A 23345-nucleotide genomic window follows, 5' to 3' on the forward strand; every position below is an offset into this window, starting at 1 on the left:
AGTAATGTTGTCAGAGAATGACAGGTAATTAAGTCATACAGTACATTTTGTGTCCACATCTCATGCAATTTTTGCAGAATGCTGTATTATGTAAACTGCTACTGCCAAAAAAAAAAAAAAGCAATTATTGCACTTAATTTTCCATAAAATCCCTCCAAGTAAATCTTATCACCTCTTTGCAGATGAGCATCTTGCCTTTGGGAAGATGCAATAGAAAAGGAACTTGCCATAGAAAGCAGTAGTAAGACTTCTTACATGAGACTAAGATTTTCATTTCATTAGCTCTCTCCTTCACCTTGTTTATTAATTCTACAAGCATTTATTGACATCTCCTATGTGCCAAGCACTGGTCTAGGCTCTGGGGATACACTATGAACAAAATACAGTGAAGTCCCTGCCCCGTGGAGCTTACATTCTAGTAGGGGGAGACAGACAAACACATAAATACAAAATATCAGAGGGTTCAAAACAGCTTAGAGGTATCTTGCCTGAATTCTGTTTACTGCATATCCTCATTCTTGGGCAATGATAAAGTGAAGAGAGAGGCCAAGAACAGGCTGCAGCAATGTTGCTAGTCCCAGCTCTACCATCTACATATTGAGTGGATTTAAGTGAGTCCTCATCTGGTCTAAGCCTCAGTTTCCTCATCTATAAAATGGGGAGAAATTGGATTAAATTACTTATAAGGGAAAGGGTCCTTTCAGGCTTTTTTCATGAGAGTAGGGTGCTGAAAATCAAGAGCGAGTTTGTTGACTCCTCTAAGGTTTAAAAAATATTTAAATATAAAATCTAAGAAATCCTTAGAGATCCTATACACTCAATACTTCAAATGCCAATCTGAACTTCTTTCGTCAATAGCAAATTCTTATTTACAATGGTTATAGAATGAAGTCATTTTACCATCTTTAGCCATATGAAAAATAAATTATTTACTTATAAAAACATTCATTTTTATTATTGGTTACAAAATCTCACCTTATTTGTGAAATGTTCCCTAGCTATGAGATCCTGCCCTTGATGTGGCACTATTTCTCTCTTCTGCTAACCCCTATCCCTGACTTTGTGCTCCTGTTTAATTTTTCCAACTGAATTATTAGCTTTATGAAAACAGGGATCGGCTGCTTGCTTCTCTGAAGAACAACTCAAATGAGAGTCTGTCCAGGTAATCCATAGACATGTATAATCATTACACCTGCATTTTGTTTTACAGGTACAGGCCTTTTGGGAACCCACATTAGCTCTTTAGACTGTCAGAGTTGTTCTGCTTAGTAAAATTTAGTTTATCAAAGGGTACTCTAACATCCGAAAAGGAAAAACACGTTTCCAGACTAATTCACACACTAGGCCGTTGTAACTTCACTGGAAGCCCTGGTGAGAGGGGTTAATACATATTTAATGATGTAAGTGAAGTAGCACATATTTTATAATCAATTTTTCTCAAAGAAGATAACATAGCAGAAAAGCTGAATGTCAAACAAGGTTAGACTCATACTTACTAACTTGGTAGGAGTTACGATGCCTCTGATGCTCTTGAAAGACAAACTGTATTCACTGGTTTGATTTTGAAATGTAGAGATCAAATTTCAATCAACCCAGCAGCTAAGGATGACAGGAAATTTTACAGGACTAGAAGGAATCATCGTCTCTTATCTGGATCTGATCCCCCTTGACACCTTGGGGGTTTCCAAAGGCTGTGTGCTCTCAGTTTTAGCTGGTTGCTATGTAATCAAATATCCCACGCATGTTTTTACATTTCATCAGGTGGGCCTAATCACAAGGACTCATCTTGTCAATGCCTTTGGGAGCAAAATGAAATAAATCTCTGTCTCAATATTGGAATTTATTCCTTCCTGTTGCTTCGTGGTGTCAAGATATAGTGTCAATGTTATCAGAAGTGCCTAACACAGTCTACTGTGTAGGCTAAAGTCTGCCTTGTTTGTACAGTGACTGAAAAGGAATAATGACTATATCCTCATTTGGGTGAATGTTGCTACTTCAGGACCAGATGAGCAGGGGCATCCCGTGTAACCATGAAGAATCTTGAAGCAGCATTACAACATCTAATAATAAACAATTTCTCAAACAGTGCCTGTATGAACTGCAAGATGAGGGCAGGTCCAGCTAGGCATTGGCTGCATAAATGGAGATCAGAGAAGAATAAGGAGATTCAGACAACTTTTGGCAACCTAGATCACAGTTATAGGTAAATTCTTATTACAAAGGAAATGGATTTTGGTATACGGAATTTGAATATGTGTTTTACTCAACACAGTACACGCTACCAACAAGAATGCAGCCCCCTTTTTACAAGGTTAGGCAGAAGGAATTATAAAGCCTCGCTGATGTTCAGAGTCCTTACATCAGTATGACTGCAGCCCTCCCCAGTCATTCCAAAAGGTCCTTGGGTTGGATATGAGAATGCATCGGGCCTGGCTTTGGCTATGACATCTCCAGGAAGTCACTGTGTGCAGTGTGGTCTCCAGGGTGGAAGTCCTTGAGCTGCCAATGAATATCTCTTAAGTCCAAACCTCCATGGGCACTATGGCCTCTTTGGTTCCAACAGAAGGCAGTAGGCTTTCTTCAGACAAGAAATTAAAGGGGAATTGCACCAAAAATCCACGGATCTTCTTCAGTTCCTCCTCAGCTCGAATGGGATCTTCCTTAGCTAATACGGGCTTGTTTATAAAGTCTCTCAGCTGAATTAGATTGTGTACTTCATCATTGGGAAGGCACCGGAACACCTGATCAGAACATAAATAGAAAAATGAGTGAAAAGTTTAAAAGTGAGCACATGGCCTTTATGGAAAATAATTATTCCAACAGACAAGACCTCTGTTGTATGAAACATATTATTAGTCTTATGTTACAGCACAGACCTGATTTAAGAGTTGGTTATCTTATAACCAACAATAGATAGATCTGCTACAAATAGATAGATCTGCTTCCATTTAAAAAATCATGGCTAGTGGCAAGAAATTACACTAATGTTATCCCACATTAAGGTTAATTTTTTTTTGGATAATAATCATCCCTGAATTTCACTGGAGCTTCTGGTCTAAGAGGAATATTGCATATTATATTTTCCTTAACTTTTCTTGAAAGAGGCTCATATCTGTACCTTTACATAACATTATCAATTGTTAATATGTAACACTTACTTTGCTGGTTGAAAATGAGTTTTGGATATCATAACACTTCACCCCTGAATACTTCTCTGCATGTATTTCTTAAGAATAAGGACATGTGCCTATATAATCACAGCACTATTCTCACACCTAAGAACATTAATTATATAATGTCATTTAAGTTATGCTTCATATTCAGATTTATCCTGTTATCCCCAAAATGTCTTTTATAGATGTTTTCCCCCAAATCCAGGACCCAAATAAGGCTGTGCATTGCATTTGTAAAATTACATTTTAATGACTCTATGCACATGGGCTATTTGATCATGGCCTTCGGTCCTCAGGATGAAATAAGGTTATACAGGGGCCAGGCGCATTGGGTCACGCCTGTAATCCTAGCACTTTGAGAGGCCAAGGCAGGTGGATCACTTGAGGTCAGGAGTTCAAGACCAGCCTGTATAATAATACAAAAATTAGCCGGGTGTGGTGGTGGGCACCTGTAGGCCCAGCTACTCAGGAGGCTGAGGCAGGAGAATCACTTGAACCCAGGAGGTAGAGATTGCAGTGAGCCGAGATCATGCCACTGCACACCAGCCTGGGCAACAGAGTGAGACTCCATGTCAATTAAAAAAAAAAAAAAAAGGAAAGAAAGAAAAGAAACAAGGTTATACAGATAGTAGGCATGTTTCATTAAGAATAATAAGTTTCTCTGCTGGAAGGGGCTCTAAGAGAAAAATTGCGCATTTTCCCTAATTTTTTTTTAAAGAGGTTCACGTCTGTACCTGGAAGTCATGAAGAAGAACACAGACTTATCCAACTTCTCACAGATGGTCAATTAGTCTGGGCTAGAACACAGCTTGAATATTTTTCCCTGATGGGCAACTAGCTACTTTTTGAAGTAACCTGTTCCACTGTTATGCAACTCTTAACTCTTTTACATTCTTTATTATAACCAAAGGATAGACTTCACAGGCAATGCATTTGGTATGCATCAAATGGAGCTGGTTTTAAAACACCTTTCTAAAACTAGAGCTGTCCAACAAATGACATGTCTTGTTATTAATATTAACAAGATTCATCATAAGGATGAATACTGTTTACTATACACTATGTGCTAAAAACATTCACTAGACTATTCTTTGTCGTCATAACTACCCTTGTGAATATTCCTCCCAATTTATAGGAGAGGAAAAAGAGACTCAGAAAGTTAAGTCACTGTACACAAGGTTATAACTCTAGCCACTGGGTGAGCTAGGCTGGACTTAGCTGTGGCTTGTTTTTTAATGCCATCTGCCCCTCTTCTCTTTGTCACTAGACATGTACAAAGGCTGGGTAACCAGGTGCTAAGGATGCTGCTGATGGGATTCCTGCATCACAGGAGAGATTGGAAGGCTGCTAAAGCCTCTTCTAAACCAAAATCCACGATGCTTTTTGCCTTTGTTTTTCAGGGTCCACAAAGAGGCATTTTATTACAACCTGGACATGTATTAGCTTTTTTATGTTTATTAAGAATACCCTGTACTAATAATATGCAGAAATAACAATATGCTTTTTCTGATGAGATTCAGTGAAAAGAAACGGGGGAGGGGAATATGTGAACTTCACCTTGTCATAAATTGTAGCGTTCCGAGCCGCTGTTGAAACCCACACCTCCTTGAAGAATTTGTCACTCACTGGATCCTGAATGTCCTCACTTGGGTCATTAAGATAGCCAAGGACAACCCTGAAATACAAGTGACCTCCACATTGAGTAACTGAGATAAAGCAGTTTGTTGCAGGATATATGTCTATTATACCTATCTCTATATATGCAAATATATATAATATACAAATTATTTGAGAGCCCATGACTTAGCTACTCTCATATCCTCAGAGTGCCTGACATAAAAGAAACTATTGTCTGAATTGACCATACATAAACAGGGGACTAGACATAACAAAAAATTCTCAAGCAAATGAGACAAGTTTTAGAAGTGATATTTGAAAATTATAATAACCCTTGTACTTAGAGAAGACTTTAGGATTAAAAAGTACTTCCACCTTAATCCTGTGTGGTAGGCGGGACAGACGATTCTCATTCTATAGATAGGAAACTAAAGTCTCAAGGCACACTAGTAATGGAGTTAGAACTCAAACTGAGGGCAAAGCCCTTTTCCCACATACTTGATAGGCTGAAATCATACCAAGAAGACCTGTGCTATCTGGAAAGAGCAATAGGAAAATTGGCCTTGTAAGGGCTTTGGCTTTTATATTAAGTGAAATGGAGAGTGTAGATGTCAGTGCAGAGGAGTGACAGAATCTGACTTACATATTAAAATACGGCTGCTGTATTGAGAACAGACTCTGGGGGGCAAGGGTTGAAACAGTGAGCCCATTTAGGAGCTACTCCCATAATCCAGGTGAGATATGATGGTGGCTTGGGCCTGGGTGGCAGTGGAGATGAAGATAGAGCCAACAGGTTTTACTGATAGAGTGAATGTAGGGTGTGTCAAAAAGTGAGGCATCAAACATGACTGCAAGGTTTTTGTCTTGAGCAAGTATAATAATGTACAGTTGTAGTCGCCTTTAGCTGAGATAGGGAATTCTGTGGGTAGAGCTGGTTTGTGGGAGATCAGGAATTCGATTTTGAGCCTCTTGAGACATCTATTAAAGATGCAAGTGGCAGTGCTGGGTAGGCAGTAGATAAATGGAACTGGGGTTTGGGAGAGAAGGCTTGTTTAGAGATATAAATCTGAGAATTGTCTTCATGCACATGCTCATAGGCTGTACGTTTTTTTCTGAGTTCACCAAATAAGTGAGTATAGACAGAGAGGAGGACCGGGTGTACATCAACAGTAAGGGAGAGGAGGAGGAACCAGTGAGGCTGGAGAAAAGCCAGAGGATGTGGAATCCTGAAACCACACAAAAAAGTATGTCAAGGAGAACTGTCCAATTCAGATAAGAATTGACCACCGGCTTTAACAACTGGACATCATTATATTGTTACCCTCTTTGTATTTAAATAAATGTAGATTTGCATCTTCATTTTAATGGCTGCAGAGTTTCCTATCATGTGAAATTTATTGAACCAATTATTTCATTATGGACTTTTGGGTAATTTCCAATTTTTCATTATTATAAACAGTGTTACAATGAACATAGCTCATTCATCATATGTGATTTTGTACATTTCTGTGATTATTTCATTAGAAGAAATTTTAGAATTAGAATTCCTGGGTCAGAGAATATGCAAATTACTGCAAGAAAGGCTGTACCAAAACATACTCTATTAAGCATGCATATTTTCCCAGTTTTCTCCAACATTATCAACTCCTGAAAAAGTTCAATTCTGTAGATAGTAAAGGACACTCACTTTAGTTTTAGTCTGCACTTTTTCCACTATATAAAATTTTTTTTTTAATGAATCTGGCACCATAGGCTTTCTAGGATTCTTGACTTTTATAACCTCAAAGTTCTGTTTCCACTTCAAATAATGCCTAGTTCAGACTACATGAGAATAACTTTTTTTAAAAAAAGATTTAAGAGATGTTTGCACATAGACATTGGCTGCCAATTGAGACCCAAAGCAAAATTTTACTGCATCAAATGTGAATGACAGTACAAATGATGACAGTAAGTCAATTATTATAATACCTTTGATTTGGGCCAGATTTAAGAAGCTGAAAATTGAGCAGAAAGAGTTTTTCTGTGACTTTGCTTTTAAATTAGAGCAAGAGATAAGCCAATGTGTCCACCAAACTATCAGGTAAGGGCTTGTTTGTAGAAAAAGTATTTAAATAAGTCTAAAATAGGCAATATATTATTTTCCCTGGCAGTATTTTAATTATAAGAAATTTATATTAAATGCAGAGTAAAAATAATATGAAGTACTCTGGATGTTCTTTTGAGGACTAAAGTTTGAGAGAAAACTAGTTTAATTTTATGTTGATGTATTTAATGAAAATTATTTAATATTTGCTTATTCATCAAAAAAATGGGGCAGTAGGAAAACCACAAAAAATTATTTCTGTTCTTTCTGTTCCTCATATCTACCACTTTAAATGATTCTGAGTCCTAATTGTGTGGACAATGGTGTCTCTTGAGTGATGGTTATATCTGCAAAGTTTGGATAATTTTCTAGGACTTGAAGTGTTCAGCTTATAGCTGTGAAATTTAGTGCATGTTTGATTCTGTCTCTATTTAGAATTGATTTCACATTGAAATATGTCTCTCTATTTCTATTTTAAAATAGGCCAGATGGAAAATGGAGTGAAACTGCATTTTTTTTAAGTGAAAAAAACGGTTGTAGTCTAGGCCACAATATTTATCTTTGGGAATGTTTCCTAATAAAAAGAGGCTAAAATTGACACAATGTTTTTGTGGTGCTTTTAAATATATTATCTGTGTTTGCCATTGGGGCAAAGTGAAAATAATTGTCTAAGAACAACTGCCTCTTTAACACAATTTGAAAAATGCAAAGAAAAAGAAAGCACCTAGAAACAAAGTTAGCATAAGTATAGGATCAGCATTAAAAAAATGAATTATTTACTGTAGAATAATCTTCCTCCCCACCAATAATAAAAACCCAAAGCTTTATTGAAGAACAATAAAATATTCATATAAATTGAAGCCCACACCTTGTTCTTCAACAAGATGACTCAATATTATAAAGGTGTCAATTATTTTGATTCATCTATAAATCTGCTATAATTCCAATTTTATAAAACTAATAAGAACTTGAGAGAACTTGAGTAAACAATTCTAAAGTCCATGTGGAAGAATTAATGTTTATGAATAACCAAGATTATTTTGAAAAAGAATACTAATTTGAAGAAGTGGTATGGCAAAAAGTAGTCTTAAAATGCACAGCCACAATAATTACATGGTATCACACTGGCGTGCAAGTAAAGAGACTTTCAATATGGCATAACAGAGAGACCAGCGAGAAGCCAGAATAGATAGTGATTCAGTGTATCTTAAAGGTGGACTGTAGATAAGAGAGGCAAAGAGTCCTACTACGTATCATAAGGTTCCAGATCAGCTGGTTAGTTGAGAAAAGAAGTCAGGACACCAACCTCACTTCTTACACTAAAATATACTGCAGATGTTAATTGTAAAAAGTAAAACCAAACAAGCACCAGGAGAAGATAGAAGTAAATGTTTAATCTTAGGCTGAGGAAGCTATTCTAAGCATACAGAAAAAGGCAGGTGGGAAAAAAAGAGAAAAAAACAGATTGATTTGATTAATAAGAATTGAAAAATTTCCCCCAAATTCTCCAAAGATGACTAAAAGCCAACAGGCAAACCAAATTTGCAACACATATGACAAAGGAATAAGCATCCTACACATATTTAAAATACTTATAAATCATTAAAAGAAAGTTAAACAACAACCCCATTAAAAAGTGGGCAAAAGACAATGGAAAAGACATTTTTGAAAAGAAGACACACAAGCGGCCAACAAACATAAAAAATGCTGAACATCATTAATTATCAGATAAATGCAAATTAAAACCACAACAAGATACCATTTCACACCAATCAGAATGACTACTATTAAAAAGTCAAAAAACAACAGATGTTGGCGAGGATGTGGAGAAAAGGGAATGCATATACACTGTTGGTGATAACAGAAATTAGTATAACCTCTATGGGAGACAGTATGGACATTTCTCAAAGAGCTAAATAAAGAACTATCATTCAATACAGCAATCCCACAACTGGGTACCTACCTAAGGTGTCCTAAAAATGACACCTGCACTTGTATGTTTATCACAGCACTATTCACAATAGCACAGTGTTGGAATCAACCTAAATGTCCTGAGCAGACAATTACATAAAGAAAACACACACACACACACACACCAGAGAAAACTACTCAGCCATAAGTAAGAATGAAATCATGTATTTTGTAGCAACATGCATGGAGTTGGAAGCCATTATCCTAAACGAAATAACAGAAAGTCAAATACTGTGTGTTCTCACTTATAAGTGGGAGCTAAACAGTACGTACACATGGATGTACAGAGTGGAATAACTGACACTGGAGACTCCAAAAGGTGAGCGTGTAGGAGGTGGAGTGAAGGATGAGAAATCACCCAATGGGTACAATGTACACTATTTGGGTGACAGTTACACTAAAAGTCCAGACTTCACCCCTACACAATGTATCCAGGTAACAAAACTGTACCCGTACTCCTTAATTGTATAAAAATAATAAAAAAAGAAAGTTAAACTTTCCAGCATAATGGGCAAAGGATAAAAATAAGCTAGGCAATTTATGAAAAAAATTATACATGGCTAATAAACACATTTTTAACTCTAAAAAAGGTGAATTAAAATGGTGAAATTCCATGTGAAATCTAACAAATTGGTGAAGATTAAATAAACTCAGTCAAGATAGAAGGAATAAGCCCTCTAAAATATTGCTAGTGATATAAGAAGAAGAGATCAAAGGAGACAATTAATAAGGTGAACAAGAAGGTATCTACAAACTTACCCATTTTTTTATATCAGCAAAAATATCTGCCAAACAATGAGGGATTAAAGGAATTATGGCATACACATACAATAAAATATAATGTAGCCATTAAAATATTATAGAAGAATACTCGATGACATGGAAAATGTGTGTAACATTGTGTAAATAATAAAAAACATGTAGGCCTGCAAAATTCTAATTTTGTTTTAAAAAAGGAATATAGTATATTAATATCTATGTATAGAAAAAAGTGGAATGACATATATCAAATGTTAAAACTGTTATCACAAGGTGATGGTATTACAGATGAATTTAATTTTCTTACTGGTTTTCTGTATTTGCCAAATTTGTACATAAAAATGTGCTGTAATCAAAAACCTCTACCTTCTATAATTATTATACATTTAAAAAGTTATAAAGAAACTCATGACTTTAAAGAGAATTCTTAAGTTCTTATGGAACTGAAAAGATATAACATACATTCCAGCTTACAAAAGGAAGTATTTGTCTTTTACGTATGCCACAGTAGGCAATCAATGGGTTAATTAGCAGGGTACCAATTTTTAAATTCTCCTCTGTTAAACAAAACAAATTACCATTAGAAGTTAATTGAATTATCAATGGTTTGAAAATATTCTTACTGGCAAAACAAGTAGTAACAAAGGCAATAAATACAGCAATAAAAGTTGTTAGAAGGTATCGACAGATTTTGAGGGATGGATTTTTTGAGCTACTTAGACAGAGAGAGCAGAATGTCTCTACAACTGAGGCTTATGTTGGTCTTGGAAGCCAAAGTCTGGACTGGTAGGAATAAGGGAAGTGGCCTCTGCCTTTGCAGGGAGTTAAGTGCTCACTAAGCACCCACCTGCAAGTGAGCCAGTTTCCAAAAGGGACCATTTAACACAAAGAAAACAACAGGCTGCGGTGCAGTGCCCTTCCCGAAAGAGCATAAAGCACTGATCTTAACTATATCGGGGCCACCTGCTGCATCCCACTATAGAGGCCGCACCAAAATTGCATCATGGCAAATGTAGTTCTAGAATCATAAAACTGTGGACTTCCTACAAAGGCCTAGAGTTGGGAGAGTAGTCAGGGTGTTCCACAGCCAGTGGGGAAACGAGTGTCTGCAGGGAGCAAGGGAAACAGTGAAAGGAGATGAGATTATATTACTTGTTCCTTGTGAGATAAGAAGCCATTGGACAGTAGTGAGCAGAGAAGCAACATGATCTAGAAGGTTCTAGAAGGACCACTCTGTTGAGGAGAATAGACAACAGGGGACGCGCACAGTTACAGCCCAGCCCTAGAAAGTTCTAAATAACACTTCATTGAATGGACTCATTTAGGATCGCACAGCCTAAATGAGTCCAGCTTCCTAGCCCAGTATTCTCTCTGATTCACCACAGATTAGTTTAAAATTCGCATCTTCTTGCCAAAGATCAGGGATCTTCGACACCTGGAGTCATTTTAGACCTGAGAACAGAAGTTTTCACATTTAAATTTTACACCAGCAGTCACTGGCATACCCCTTCAATAATTTTTATTATGTCCTTGTATTACTGGAATTAATTTGATTTTAAAAACTTAAATGGAAGCTGGAGGGTTTGACCTGGTCTAGTCCTAAATCAGTGAAGGACTAGTATTTAATTGGCTCACGTCTGTAATCCCAGTGCTTTGAGAGGCCAAGGCAGGAGGATTGCTTAAAGCTGGGAGTTTGAGACCAGCCTGGGCAGCAGAGTGAGAGACGGTATCTACAAAAAATTTTTAAAAATTAGCTGGGTGTGGTGATGTGTGCCTGTAGTCCCAGCTACTTGGAATGCTGAGGCAGGAGGATTGCTTGAGCCTAGGAATTCAAGGATGCAATGAGCTGTAACTGCACCACTGCAGTTTTTTCTACTGCACGTGACAGTAATAAAAAGCTATTAAAATAAAGAATATTCACGTACCACCTAAAGTCATTTCACATACTACTGGTGGTACATATCCTATATTCTGGGACACACTGTTTTAGACGAAGAACCTAGGATGACCCGTGTGCTCAGGGCCAGAGTTCAGGGCTGGGTCCCAGTGACTGCTGCAGTGGAAATGCATCAGAGAGACACACTTTGGCGGACTGACCTAAAGCACTGTAGCCGAAGTCCTTGGGCAAACCGGCCAGCTTGGTACTCTTCTCCATCCATTACTGAAGGAACAGTCTCTGTATCTTGCACGATGACAGCCATTTCACTGTCACGCTTTCCCAGCATGCTGCGGTCATTTATGTTGGCAGAGCCTGTAAGGAGAAACAGTGAAGCTGAACAACCTTCCTGTTGTGGCGGACACTGTTGGTTGCCCTCCCAACTCAATTCGTCCTTGCAAAGAAAACCGTAATTTTGTCCAGGTTTTCAAGGGACGATGTGTTTTTAGGGAGGTGGGGCCCTCCCTAACCCAGGGGTGAATCTTAATCAGTCTAAGCCAGCCATGGTAATTTCATTATTTTTATTAGTGACTGGCTTAGAAATGGGCTCTTGACATGGTGCTAGCCAATGTGACGTGAAGGAAAGCTTCTGAGAAAGAGTTTCCCCTTTGTATAAACACACAAAAAATGGATTCTGTCTCTTCCATCCTTTGGATATTTTGGCTTGAAGGGTTGGAAGAAAACATGATTCTAGGAGCTGCTGCAGCCATTTTACAACCACTAGAGAACAAACAAAAAAGCTTAAAAAAAAAAAAAGCTAAGTAGAAAAAAGAGCCAGGCATGGTGGCTCATGTCTGTAATCCCAGCGCTTTGAGAGACCAAGGCAGAAGGATTGCTTAAAGCCAGGAGTTTGAGACCAGCCTGGACAACACAGCGAGACCTGGTCTCTACAAAAAGTTTTTAAAAATTAGCTGAGTGTGGTGATGCGTGCCTGTAGTCCCAGCTGCTCGGAATGCTGAGGCAGGAGGATTGCTTGAGCCTAGGAATTCAAGGCTGCAGTGGGCTATAACTGCACCACTGTACTTCAGCCTGGGCAAAAGAGCAAGACTTCATCTCTAAACAAAACACAAAAATAAAAATTAAAAAAGGAGAAAGATTCTGGGTCTGTAAGTCATTCAATTAGCCAACCTTTGAATATTCTTACCTTTTGTCATGTGAAATAATATATTTTCCTTATTTTCTACATTGTTCCTTATCGTTTCACACACTTCTAGTTGAGTTTTCTACCTTGTGGCACAAAAGATTCTAACTGATATAATCATCAAGCACTTGAAAAAAGGCATGCCTACCAGTTCAGCAGGAAACATGGCTTTGCTTTTGGAGTTAAGAATCAGGCTCTCTGTAGGCTTTAACTCATAGCCACATAACTGAATGTCAAAACTCAAGAGTACCTTCATAATCAATAGAGTATAATCTCAAATACAGATTGTCTTTTGTGGCTTTGGGCTTTCTGCTTTCTTGCTTCCCTCACTTGTGTAGCATGCCAATCACTTCTGTATCAGCTTTCCTGCATTCTATTTTTTAAAATTATTAATTCTCTTTATTAACTCAATACCTTTTTCATTCGAGGAATCTATTTTATTTTTAAATCCAAACGAGCTGAGAACGTTGACTTCCACATGTGAAGGGCAAATATTTTGCTATTAGTTCAACCTGTGCTTTCTGCAGTCCTCTGCTGTGTATTCAGGAACCTCATCACGTTTTTTTTTTTGCATTAATCTCTGCAGATTCACGCATTTGAATCCTTGAGGTGTCCTGCAAACTACAGAAAGGGCCTGACTGACTCTTCTTGTTCCTCTTGCTCTAGCTGCAACAACTCTTCTGTAGACATGGAGCAGAAGGGTCAGGTTGAACAGGCATCCTGGCGGCCCTCTGACTGGAGCAGCCAGAGCTGTAAGGTGACAGCAGCCCTACCAGAGCTCAAATGGTGAGATGAATGAGAAAAGCTGCCCTTTCCTGAAGAGACTTTACTGCCTTTTGCCAGAATATTGTCATGTAGTTAATATATAAATCTATGATGACTATGGATGTGAGTGGTGCCCCATGGTGGCCCTGGGTAACAGAGAAAGGATCGAGCACCCTACAGAAATGTGAGAATGCTACTGGAGTGCTGCTGCAAAGTGGGAACCTTTGAAACACTGTGTTTTGTTAGCAACAAATCATCCTTTATACATATACTTACATGGTGGTTATGCTATAAAATTTGCAGCTATATCTTTGAGCTTGACAGTTGGCCCAACATTAATTTGGGCAATTCACTTAATCTTTCTCAGCTTCAATATAATCTTTCATAAATTGAGATAATAATATAGACCTTGTAGGGATGTTGTGGGAATTAAGTAAGACCATGTGAAAGCACTTAATGATTTACAAGCTGCTCTACAAATGTTAATTATTACTGGCATTATTATCAGATCCTTGTTAATGCTATAATATCTGCACCGGAGAACGCTGCCATAGGAACCGACCATTTGATGGAATGTAGCATTTGTTTAAAGAAGCCTCCTCTCTGGCTTAATCGCCCCAAGTGTGAACTGTAGGAGCTTAAAGATTGAAGTTCCCATAGTGCTACTTTAGGACTTTTACTGTGCCCCTGGAGCCAGCAGAGGCCGCTGTCAGGTGGGGGCTGCTGGATTGAACAGACATCACTGCTTTGTTCAGGGTCAGGAGAACCCGGGATGTGAGCCAGCCTGGAGAGCCCCCTCCACACACACACTCTCCCACGCGCCCCCATTCCTCTCCCATCACGGTGGGCCCCGACACTCCCGAGGTGAGGAATACATTCCCAGCGTTCTGAACTGGAATTATTAGACAGAGGGTGTGGTTCTTGTGTTTTAAGGGCCAACATGGAGTTACCCAGATAACTGACTCTCCACCACATTAAATAAGTGTGTTGGCTGCTATTTAATAGGCATGTGAAGAAAGAAATGAGAAAATTTTAGATGAATGAATAAATTAGATATAATAAGATATGATGGATGTAAATGCTCCCTCCATTCGTTCCTGTATTCTGAAAATCAAACTCAGAACAACAGTTGTAGTATTACTCTATTTTTATACAACATATGAGGAAGAAGACAAAACAAGAGATCTAGAAAGATACACACTGAACTGTTAACAATAGTTGGTGCTTTTCAGTAAAGAGAGAAGGAAATAAGGGGAGTTTTGGTCTTTTACTCTATAAACATCCTTCTTGTTTATATGACCTATTCTGAGTCTGCTATTAGAAAACATTCTAAAAATTGTGAAATATGGCAAAATACAAAAGGCTATATGAAAACATGTGTGTAAAACTTAAGCAATAATAAAATAGTCATCACTGAATTTATTACCCAGGCCAAAAACAATATTACCACATCCTAGAAGGCTTTGTGCACCTTCCCATGCGTACCCTTCCCTCCCCAAGAGGAAGACTTGATGTTTAACTTTGTGTTCATCATGCTCTGAATGTTTTCCTAAACAACAAAAAAAGAGTTTACTTCTGACTTGTTTTTAATTTATATAAGTGGAATCATATAGCAGATAGTCCTTTGAGATTTGCTTCTTTCATTCAGTCTTATGTCTTTGAGATTTATCTGTACATAATTGTAATGCATTTCTTTTCCTTGAATGAACACACTAGGGATTTCTTTATTTATTCTGCTATTGATGGATGTTTGGGTTGCTTCCAGAGTTTTGCTGTGATGCACAATTCTGCTTTACATAGTTGTGTATTTGTTTCTTGGTATAGACATGTGAGTTTCCTAGGCTCTGTATGTAGGCGTGGGTTGCTAAGCTGCAGGGTGTGTGACTTTACTAGGTAACACCAGAATGTTTTCCAACTTACACTCCCAACAGCAGTGGAGGGGCGTCTGTATTGCTCCACAGCCATGCCAATACTTAGATTGCCCAACTTTTAAATTTTTGCCAGTCTGGTATTTTTAAAAGCTCTTATTTGTCTCATGGAACATTTTTTCATATGCTTATGAGGCTTGGGTATGTTCTTTTTGGTGAAGTTCCTATACAATTGCTTTGCCCATTTTTCTTTGGACATTTGTTTTTTCTTATTGATTTATAGGAGTTCTTTATGTGTTCTGTATATTAAATGGGTTGCAAATATCTTATTTCAGTTTGTGGTTTATCTTTTTATTCTCTTTACAGTACCTTTTAATGAATAAATTTCTGAATTTTAATGCTGTTGGATTTATCTTTCCTTTCCTTTGTGGTTTATGCTTATTTTGTATGTCTCGCTTAGAAATTGTGAATCCTTGTGCGGTATGCAGAATAGCAGCTCTCCAAAATGTCCATGTTCAAATATCCGAAAACTGTGAATATATGTTCAATGGCAAAGGGGAACTAAGGCTGTATATGGAATTAAGGTTGTTAATCAGCTAACTTTAAAAATACAGTGAGTAGCCTGGATTATGCAGGTGGACCCAACACAATCATAAGATCTGTAAAAGTGAAAGGGAGTCAGACTGAGTTATGATTACAGAAGAATGGGTTGAGACTTTTGGGGATTTTCAGAGACAGAATGTTGCTGACTTTAAAGGTGGAAGAAGGGGCCGTGAGCCAAGGAATGTAGGCAGCCTCTAGAAGCAAGGAAATGGACTCTCTCTCTAACGGCCTCTAAAAGAATGCAACAGCCCTGCTCACACTCTGATTTGAGTCCTGTGGGACTCACACTGACTTTCTAACCTACTGAAGTGTCAGATAATAAATTTGTGTTGTTTTAAGCTACTAAGTTTGTGGTCATTTGTTACAGCAATAATGGGAAACGAACGCACCAACTCTACCCCGTTTTAGTTTGTTTTAAAGGAAAACTGGTTCTTCTATTGAGCACACTGGGCTACTCTGTCTTTTCTGCCTACTTGTATTTCCTTTGCCTCCAGATCAGAAGTTCTCAGCTCTGACCACACATGAGCATTACCTAGGAAGCCTAATAAGAAAGCTTTTTAAAAAATACTGATGCCAAAAACAAAACAAAAAAAAACCCAAATGCCTGGCCCCAAACCAGACCAACTAGATCATAATTTCTAGAAATAAGAACCAGGCATTGGTATACCACTCCATCCCGGTATCGGTATCCATCGTTAATTCATATTTTTGTTTTGTTCCATTTAAAAGTAAACTGCAGACATGAGGAAATATCCCCCTCTTTACTGCGGCAGCCCTTCAACTCCAGCCTCTCATCTGCCACAGTGAAGCCTGCTCTTTAAATCCTGAGACTCATGACCTCGACTTAGTTTCTCCTCCTACCCACACTTGTTGATTGCCCCTGAACCTTCTTGTTCCAGTTTGGCAACATCCATCCTAGTGTTTCTGCTCTCATATGGAAGGAGTAGCTGCCTCTCCTCCAGCCAGTGATCTCTGGGAGGGCAGTGGCGCTGTTTTATTCACGTTTCGCATCTCTCTATTGTGCTTTGCAGTGGGTTAGTGAACATTAAAAACAACTGTTTCACTTAGTCATCAGGATAGGCTTAAAATCTACTTGAAGGGGAGCTTGGCTTTGTTTTGGAAACCAAATAAATGTGTGTCTGGTTAAAGGCTAAAATTAAGATGGGCAAGAAAACTGGATTTGGTCACAGATTTCATGACCAGCAGGGTTACCCAGGGCCACAGGCAATTAAAGCTATGCACAAAAGAGATCTTCAGTGTGAGAAAACAAATATTTCCTCATGAGGAGTAAAACGAAGATAAATGGTCATTTTTCTTATGTCAGCTATTCAATCATTCTGGCATAAGTTTGCCATGGAAGAAAAATTAATCATACATTACTTAAACCTCCTTTAAATGTTTAAATACTTGCTTAACACCTGTAAAATATTCTCAACCTAACTTCTCAAACTCCTCTCTGAGAATTTTAAACACTGTTTTCTGTGTTAGGAACTTAAATAGGGTGAATGTGTTAGAATAGTAACAATAAACCTGCTTATTCTTGAGTTTCCACCGAGATAAAAAGAACAAAAGAAACTCTGGATTTTTTCCTTGGGAGAAATCGATTCTCTAAGGCACTTGGGGAAGGAAGAAAGGAATCCAGCTTCCAAGGACTAGCAAGTAAGACCTCTTTAGACTCCCAGGGCCACATTCTCAGTTTCAAGAGAATGTGTAAGAATTGTGTGCAAAATTGATCAAGTATTGCTAAACAAAATAAATTGGAGTCTTTGAGTGTTTAGAGACTTTTTCAGAAAATAAGTCAATTAAAAACCTCAACAAATTTATTTAACTGTTAGCTCTGTTACCGAAAACTAATTTGTATTTATACTTCATGTAAAGTAAACGAGGCTGAAAGTCAAAATGACCTTTCAAAAAAATATTTACATCTGTCAGTTTTTACTTCAAGGCTTCTGAAATCTTGGTGAAGAAATATGTGGCTTTGTTTATTTTTCCATTTCAGCAAACATCAATAGTTTTTATTTCTTACTGTCATTGTCAAATTTAATTCCAAAGTATTCTGAGGTTTGCTTTTGAAGAGCAAGTCAGAGTAGCTCAGGAGAAATAAATGAAATCTTGTGTATTAGGGCAAGTGGGGGAATAAATAAACTCCTAAAGAGCTTTTATCCCTATAGGCCAGGAGATAAAAGAACAATATTTTTTAAATGTGCTATACAAAAATTAAAAGTGTGTATGTGTGTGTGTGTATCTCACCACACTGTGGTTTACACAGTTTCTGGCTATAGACGAGGAGATAAAAGAACAATATTATTTTAATGTGCTATACAAATATTAAAAGGGTGTGTGCGTGTGCGTGTGTGTGTGTGTGTGTGGTGTGTATGTATCTCACCACACTGTGGTTTACACAGTTTCTGGCTTCAGAACTATGTTTCTTTTCTATTCAAATCATGTTCCAGATAAGACCGTCTTATTCCTCTCAGATATGAGATATGTTTTCTTTTCTCGGTGGAGAATAGAAAGCATATTTATTGTCCAAAATTTTCAAAATACTCCATGACATTTAGTTTCTTGAATAATAGGAAAGTATCTTATTATAGCTGATAAACTACATTTTATTTGAAACAGATGAGCAGAATTCCCATTAGTAGGACACATCATCTCTCTAAATAACATGCCCCACACTGGTTACCTCATTTACCTGGTTGGTTATTTATACTCTATCATCCTGGACTTCCAATATTCATTTTATACAATATTAATATTACAAGTCAAAATAATTCAATGATGGAAGAATGAAGCTGTGTATATAAAAGAATGAAGCTGAACATCTACCTCTTTGGTCAAGCTAATCTAATTTGGGTAGAATGTACGAGTTATTTAGGAGAGTAACTCTCCTGAATTTGTCAGTGGGAAGAGGCCTTTGGAAAAATCTCCTGTGTATCCTTGACAAGAAAAGACTGCATACGTTAGTGCAGGGCTACATCCTATCATTAGTACACAATTCCCACTTCACCCACACACATCAACAAAGTTAGACTGCTTTACATCCTAATTAATGACATGCAAAACATGCACGTTAGGAAAAATAGCGGTATGCATAGAGGCAGCAATATTTTACCATCCTTCCGATTTCGACTTTTGTACAACTTCACATCTGTGGTAATGGTTAGGTGGATGTGGTATAAACACATACGAATTACCACAAGGTACTCACTTATGACACACTTTCCCTCCCCATTTATCCCCCACCAATCCCTGAAAGCTGGGCACTTGGATTGTAAATAAAAATAAGGGGATAGCTGGGTGTGGTGGCTCAGGACTGTAATCCCAGCACACGGGAGACTGAGGTAGAAGAATCATTTGAGACCAGCCTGGGAAACACAGTGAGACCCCCATCTCAAAAATAGTTTTTAAAATTAAAAAAATAAGGGAGTAATAAAGAATTAGTGAAATCTGGCACATTACTGGACTGCTGGGTTAAACAGCTGCCTCTGGATTCTGCAATTTTCACGAAGCCCATTTAGTTGCTCTGTACCTTTGATTCTTCACAGATAAAAACAGTTTAGTCCACAAAGAGATGATAAATGCTTGAAGTGATAGGTACCACAATTACCCTGATGTGGTTGTTATACATTGTATGACTGTATCAAAACATCGTATGTACCCCATGAGTATATACACCTATTCTGTACCTATAACAATTTCAACAAATGGGTTAGAAAGGACGTAAGAGAAAAGGATGGCTTCAGAAATGTTTTAGTTATGGTGTTACTGTCTCTTTCAAATGCAAAGGACGCTTAGGAGGAATAGCAGCAAACATTTTTGCATGGGGTAAGTCAACTGGCAAGGAATACAATTATAGACCATATGCTGTACTTACCAATAATAACAGTGTTATCATCAGCAATTAACAACTTGCTGTGGACATAGATAAGCTCAGTGACTAGGTTTCCTTCAAGCTCTGCATGTGTTCTAAGACCACAGAATGATATGTAATTTATCCACTGATTACCAACTGCAAATTTAAAAAGAAATTATAAAAATTAATATGACAAAGCTCAATAAATGTACATTAAATCTTATTGTTTCTCAAAACATACTACTTAGACTGTTCAGAATAGATTGTATATTATATGTATATGTTTTCTATTTCAGAATTCATCCAGGATTTATTTTTGGTATCTGAATTTCATATTGTCAGTCTGAATGGCTCTCTCTCTCTATATATATATATATAGATATATACATATTTTTTTAATTGAAGTGTTTTCTGTCTTCCCTTTGCTAAGGCAATCCAAAAAACTATTCATATATGAACATTTTATTTTAATGATTTGATGAGTTAACTACTGAAGAGTGATGGTTAAAGCTAAGCTGGAATACATTAACCAAGACTTCAGTGTGACATTTGCTTCTATCCTGCTTGACACTTGCTGCAGATTGAATCAGATGCAAGGTGTGTGCCAAACCACCTGATGCTACATCATTTGTAGCATATTCAGCATGAAGCACCAGTTAAATTCTGTAGACTTTGGGTAAATAAAAATGTTGGCAATGAAAAACCACTCCTCCCTTTAGATCATTAAAATTAGGAAACAGAAGAATCCTTACTACACTAGACTTAGAATTTTCTTCAGAGCAAGCAGCACCAGGTTTGTATTTCAAAATATTGCCATCCATCTCATCACGTGGGGGCCATTCACATGATAAGAAGAAATACATTCCATACTAAGCCAACTCATAATCATGACCCCTGTTGTGTTAGTCACAGGATTTTTATGGTCTTTCTCCCACACAGCAGTTGTCTTGGATAAGCAAGTCTGATACCAAGAATAAATGGGGTGGAACCAAACTATCACAAATTCTAATAGAAAGAGAGCATACATTTTTTTTGTCTTTAAGAGAATTTGAAGCATATGAATAGAAGGGTAGCAGTTCATCTCCCATTTACTGAAGTTTCCATTTATTACTGATGGTTTCTATTTTGCTACTGATGTTATTCAGTGTTTCTATTAAGTCTGGGTATCTTGGAAAGAAATTCATTCATAGGTTATGTATAGAGATGCCTCCATTTAGAGATAGCTCTCCCCTCATATGTATATGAGTGATGTTGTATAGTTGTGTTTGACGAGAGTTGAAATGTTGGTATACTAGTGCACCATGTGTAAGAGATGCATTTCTAAAAAGTTTCATGTAAATGAGGTTTTGCAATCAATTTATTCCTCCATTTGTTAATGTTATATTGGAAATACACTTCATCTGAAGAATCACTTCCTTTTTTAAGTCTTTTCTGATCCATTTCCTTTTTTAAGCCCCTCACACCTATAAAATTCCTGGAAAACATTCTGACATAATGCCTAGTATCTTACAAACACTTATATAATCCTCAATTTATTCTACTGTTGTACAGGAACTGGGTCTTACACATCTTGGTATTCTCATCCTTTCACAGTGCTAAAAAAAAAAGGTTGAATAAATGTATGAGTGGATAAATAAATATTCAGGTGTCAGCTGAAACTAAAAAATATTTTACCTTTTAGTTTCTCTGTATCATCTACTCTCCTACAGCTGGATCATGATCTAGAATTTATAAGTTTAAGATATAAAGCAGCTTTTCAAAGGAATCATGGAGCAGGACCTTTGCTAAAGTAAGTATTTTTTTACAGTAATTTCCATTAAAATTCACATGGAACAATATAGTAGACCAGTGGTTCTCAGCGTGCATAAAGACCACCTCTATGGAATTTGTTAAAAGCAGATTCCTGCGACTCTTTCCAGAATTCTGATTCAGCAGAAATCAACTCAGTAAGTTCCCTAGGGGATATTGTTTTTGAATGACACTGCCATAGAGCTTTGATAATTATTTAAGATTAGTATACACTAAGAAAATAATACACCATGACCAAGTGAGACGCATTCCAGGATGCAAGTCTGCTCATATGAGGAAATCCATTATTAGACATTATATTGATCTATCTAGGGAGAAAAATAATATAATTATCTTAACAGATGCTGGAAAGCTTTTGACACAATTCAGTATCTGCTCCTGATAAAAGCAATGCAGAAAGTAGGAAATGATGAATACTTTCTTAACATGCTGAAAATACAGATAATATATGTATTATATATTTATATGCATATGTGGGTATAATATTTTCAATACTATTTAATATTGCCTTGGAAGTATCAGCCAATACAGTTGTGTAAGAGAAATCATGTAAAAAGTAAAGTCATCTCCACTTGCAGATACTATGAAAACATACCTGAAGAATCAGTAATAAAATTATATCAAATAATAAAAATATTAAATATAACAGGATATAAATTAACATATAGAAATCAATAGCCTTTATACACACAAAACAATAACCACTTAGAGAATATAATACAGACAAAGCCCTATTTAGAATGACAACAAAGAAAATAAAAGAGATAAACTTAATGGTTCACGTGCAAAACTTTAAAAAAGTTAAAACACTATCAAGACACAAGAGTAGACTTGAACAAATGGAAACATCGCTCTTGTTCTGGGATAGAACAATTCACCATTAGAAAGATGTCAACTCTTCCCAGGTTAATTTATAAATTTAATGTGATCTCATTACATTACATGAGATCGCATTAATGTAATGTAATATAAGGTAATGTAATGGTAAAAATACCAACAAGTTCTTATGGAGTTAGATAACCTGTAGTTTGTATGGAAAAATAAACATGCAAGAATAAACTGAGAAAAATGGAAGAGAAAAGGTATGAGTCATTAGCCCTATCAGATTTTTTTTTTTCTTTTGAGATGGAGTCTCGCTCTGTCGCCCAGGCTGGAGTGCAGTGGTGTGACCTCGGCTCACTGCAAGCTCTGCCTCCCAGGTTCACACCATTCTCCTGCCTCAGCCTCCCGAGTAGCTGGGACTAGAGGCACCCACCACCACGCCCAGCTAATTTTTTTTTTTTTTTTTTTTTTTTGCATTTTTAGTAGAGACGGGGTTTCACCGTGTTATCCAGGATGGTCTCGATCTCCTGACCTCGTGATCTGCCCACCTCGGCCTCCCAAAGTGCAGGGATTACAGGCATGAGCCACCGCGCCCAGCCAGCCCTATCAGATATTAACACATACTATAAAGTCTGTATAATTAAAACAGTGCAGATCTAGCAGATAAATAGACAGATACGCCAGTGAATGGGATAGGAAGTCCAAAAAGAGATGCAAATACATAAGGAAAATTTGTATATGATAAAGGAAACAGCTCAAATGATAAGGACAAGGCCTTTTAGATAAAAGGTGCTAGTACAGTTCCATAGCCACCTGAAAAAGATAAAACTCCAAATTTTTTTTAACAAGAATAAACTCCAAATGGATCAGAGATAAAAATGTAAGCAAATGAAACCAGACAAGTGTTAGAAGAAAGCAAGGGTGAATTCCTCTATACTTCAA

At 37.2% G+C, this 23345-nt stretch overlaps 1 protein-coding gene across 6 annotated transcripts in view; it reads right to left on the minus strand.

Annotated features, from left to right (window-relative positions):
- Positions 1-273: 273 nt before the first annotated feature.
- PLD1 (phospholipase D1) overlaps positions 274-23345 on the minus strand; it is a 204104-nt gene continuing 181032 nt past the window's right edge. For 5 of the 6 annotated variants that reach the window (XM_054481498.2, XM_054481499.2, XM_054481501.2 and 2 more), the window contains 4 exons: positions 19794-19928; positions 11701-11854; positions 4731-4848; positions 274-2741 (listed from right to left, as the gene is read on the minus strand). In XM_054481498.2, coding sequence (XP_054337473.1) covers positions 2517-2741; positions 4731-4848; positions 11701-11854; positions 19794-19928 — 632 coding nt within the window. In that variant the 3' untranslated portion in view covers positions 274-2516. The remainder of the gene's footprint in view (positions 2742-4730; positions 4849-11700; positions 11855-19793; positions 19929-23345) is intronic. The other variant, XR_010125788.1, reaches the window with a different exon arrangement.

This window comes from Pongo pygmaeus, chromosome 2 (genome assembly GCF_028885625.2).
Source record: "Pongo pygmaeus isolate AG05252 chromosome 2, NHGRI_mPonPyg2-v2.0_pri, whole genome shotgun sequence".
Taxonomy (NCBI): domain Eukaryota; kingdom Metazoa; phylum Chordata; class Mammalia; order Primates; family Hominidae; genus Pongo; species Pongo pygmaeus.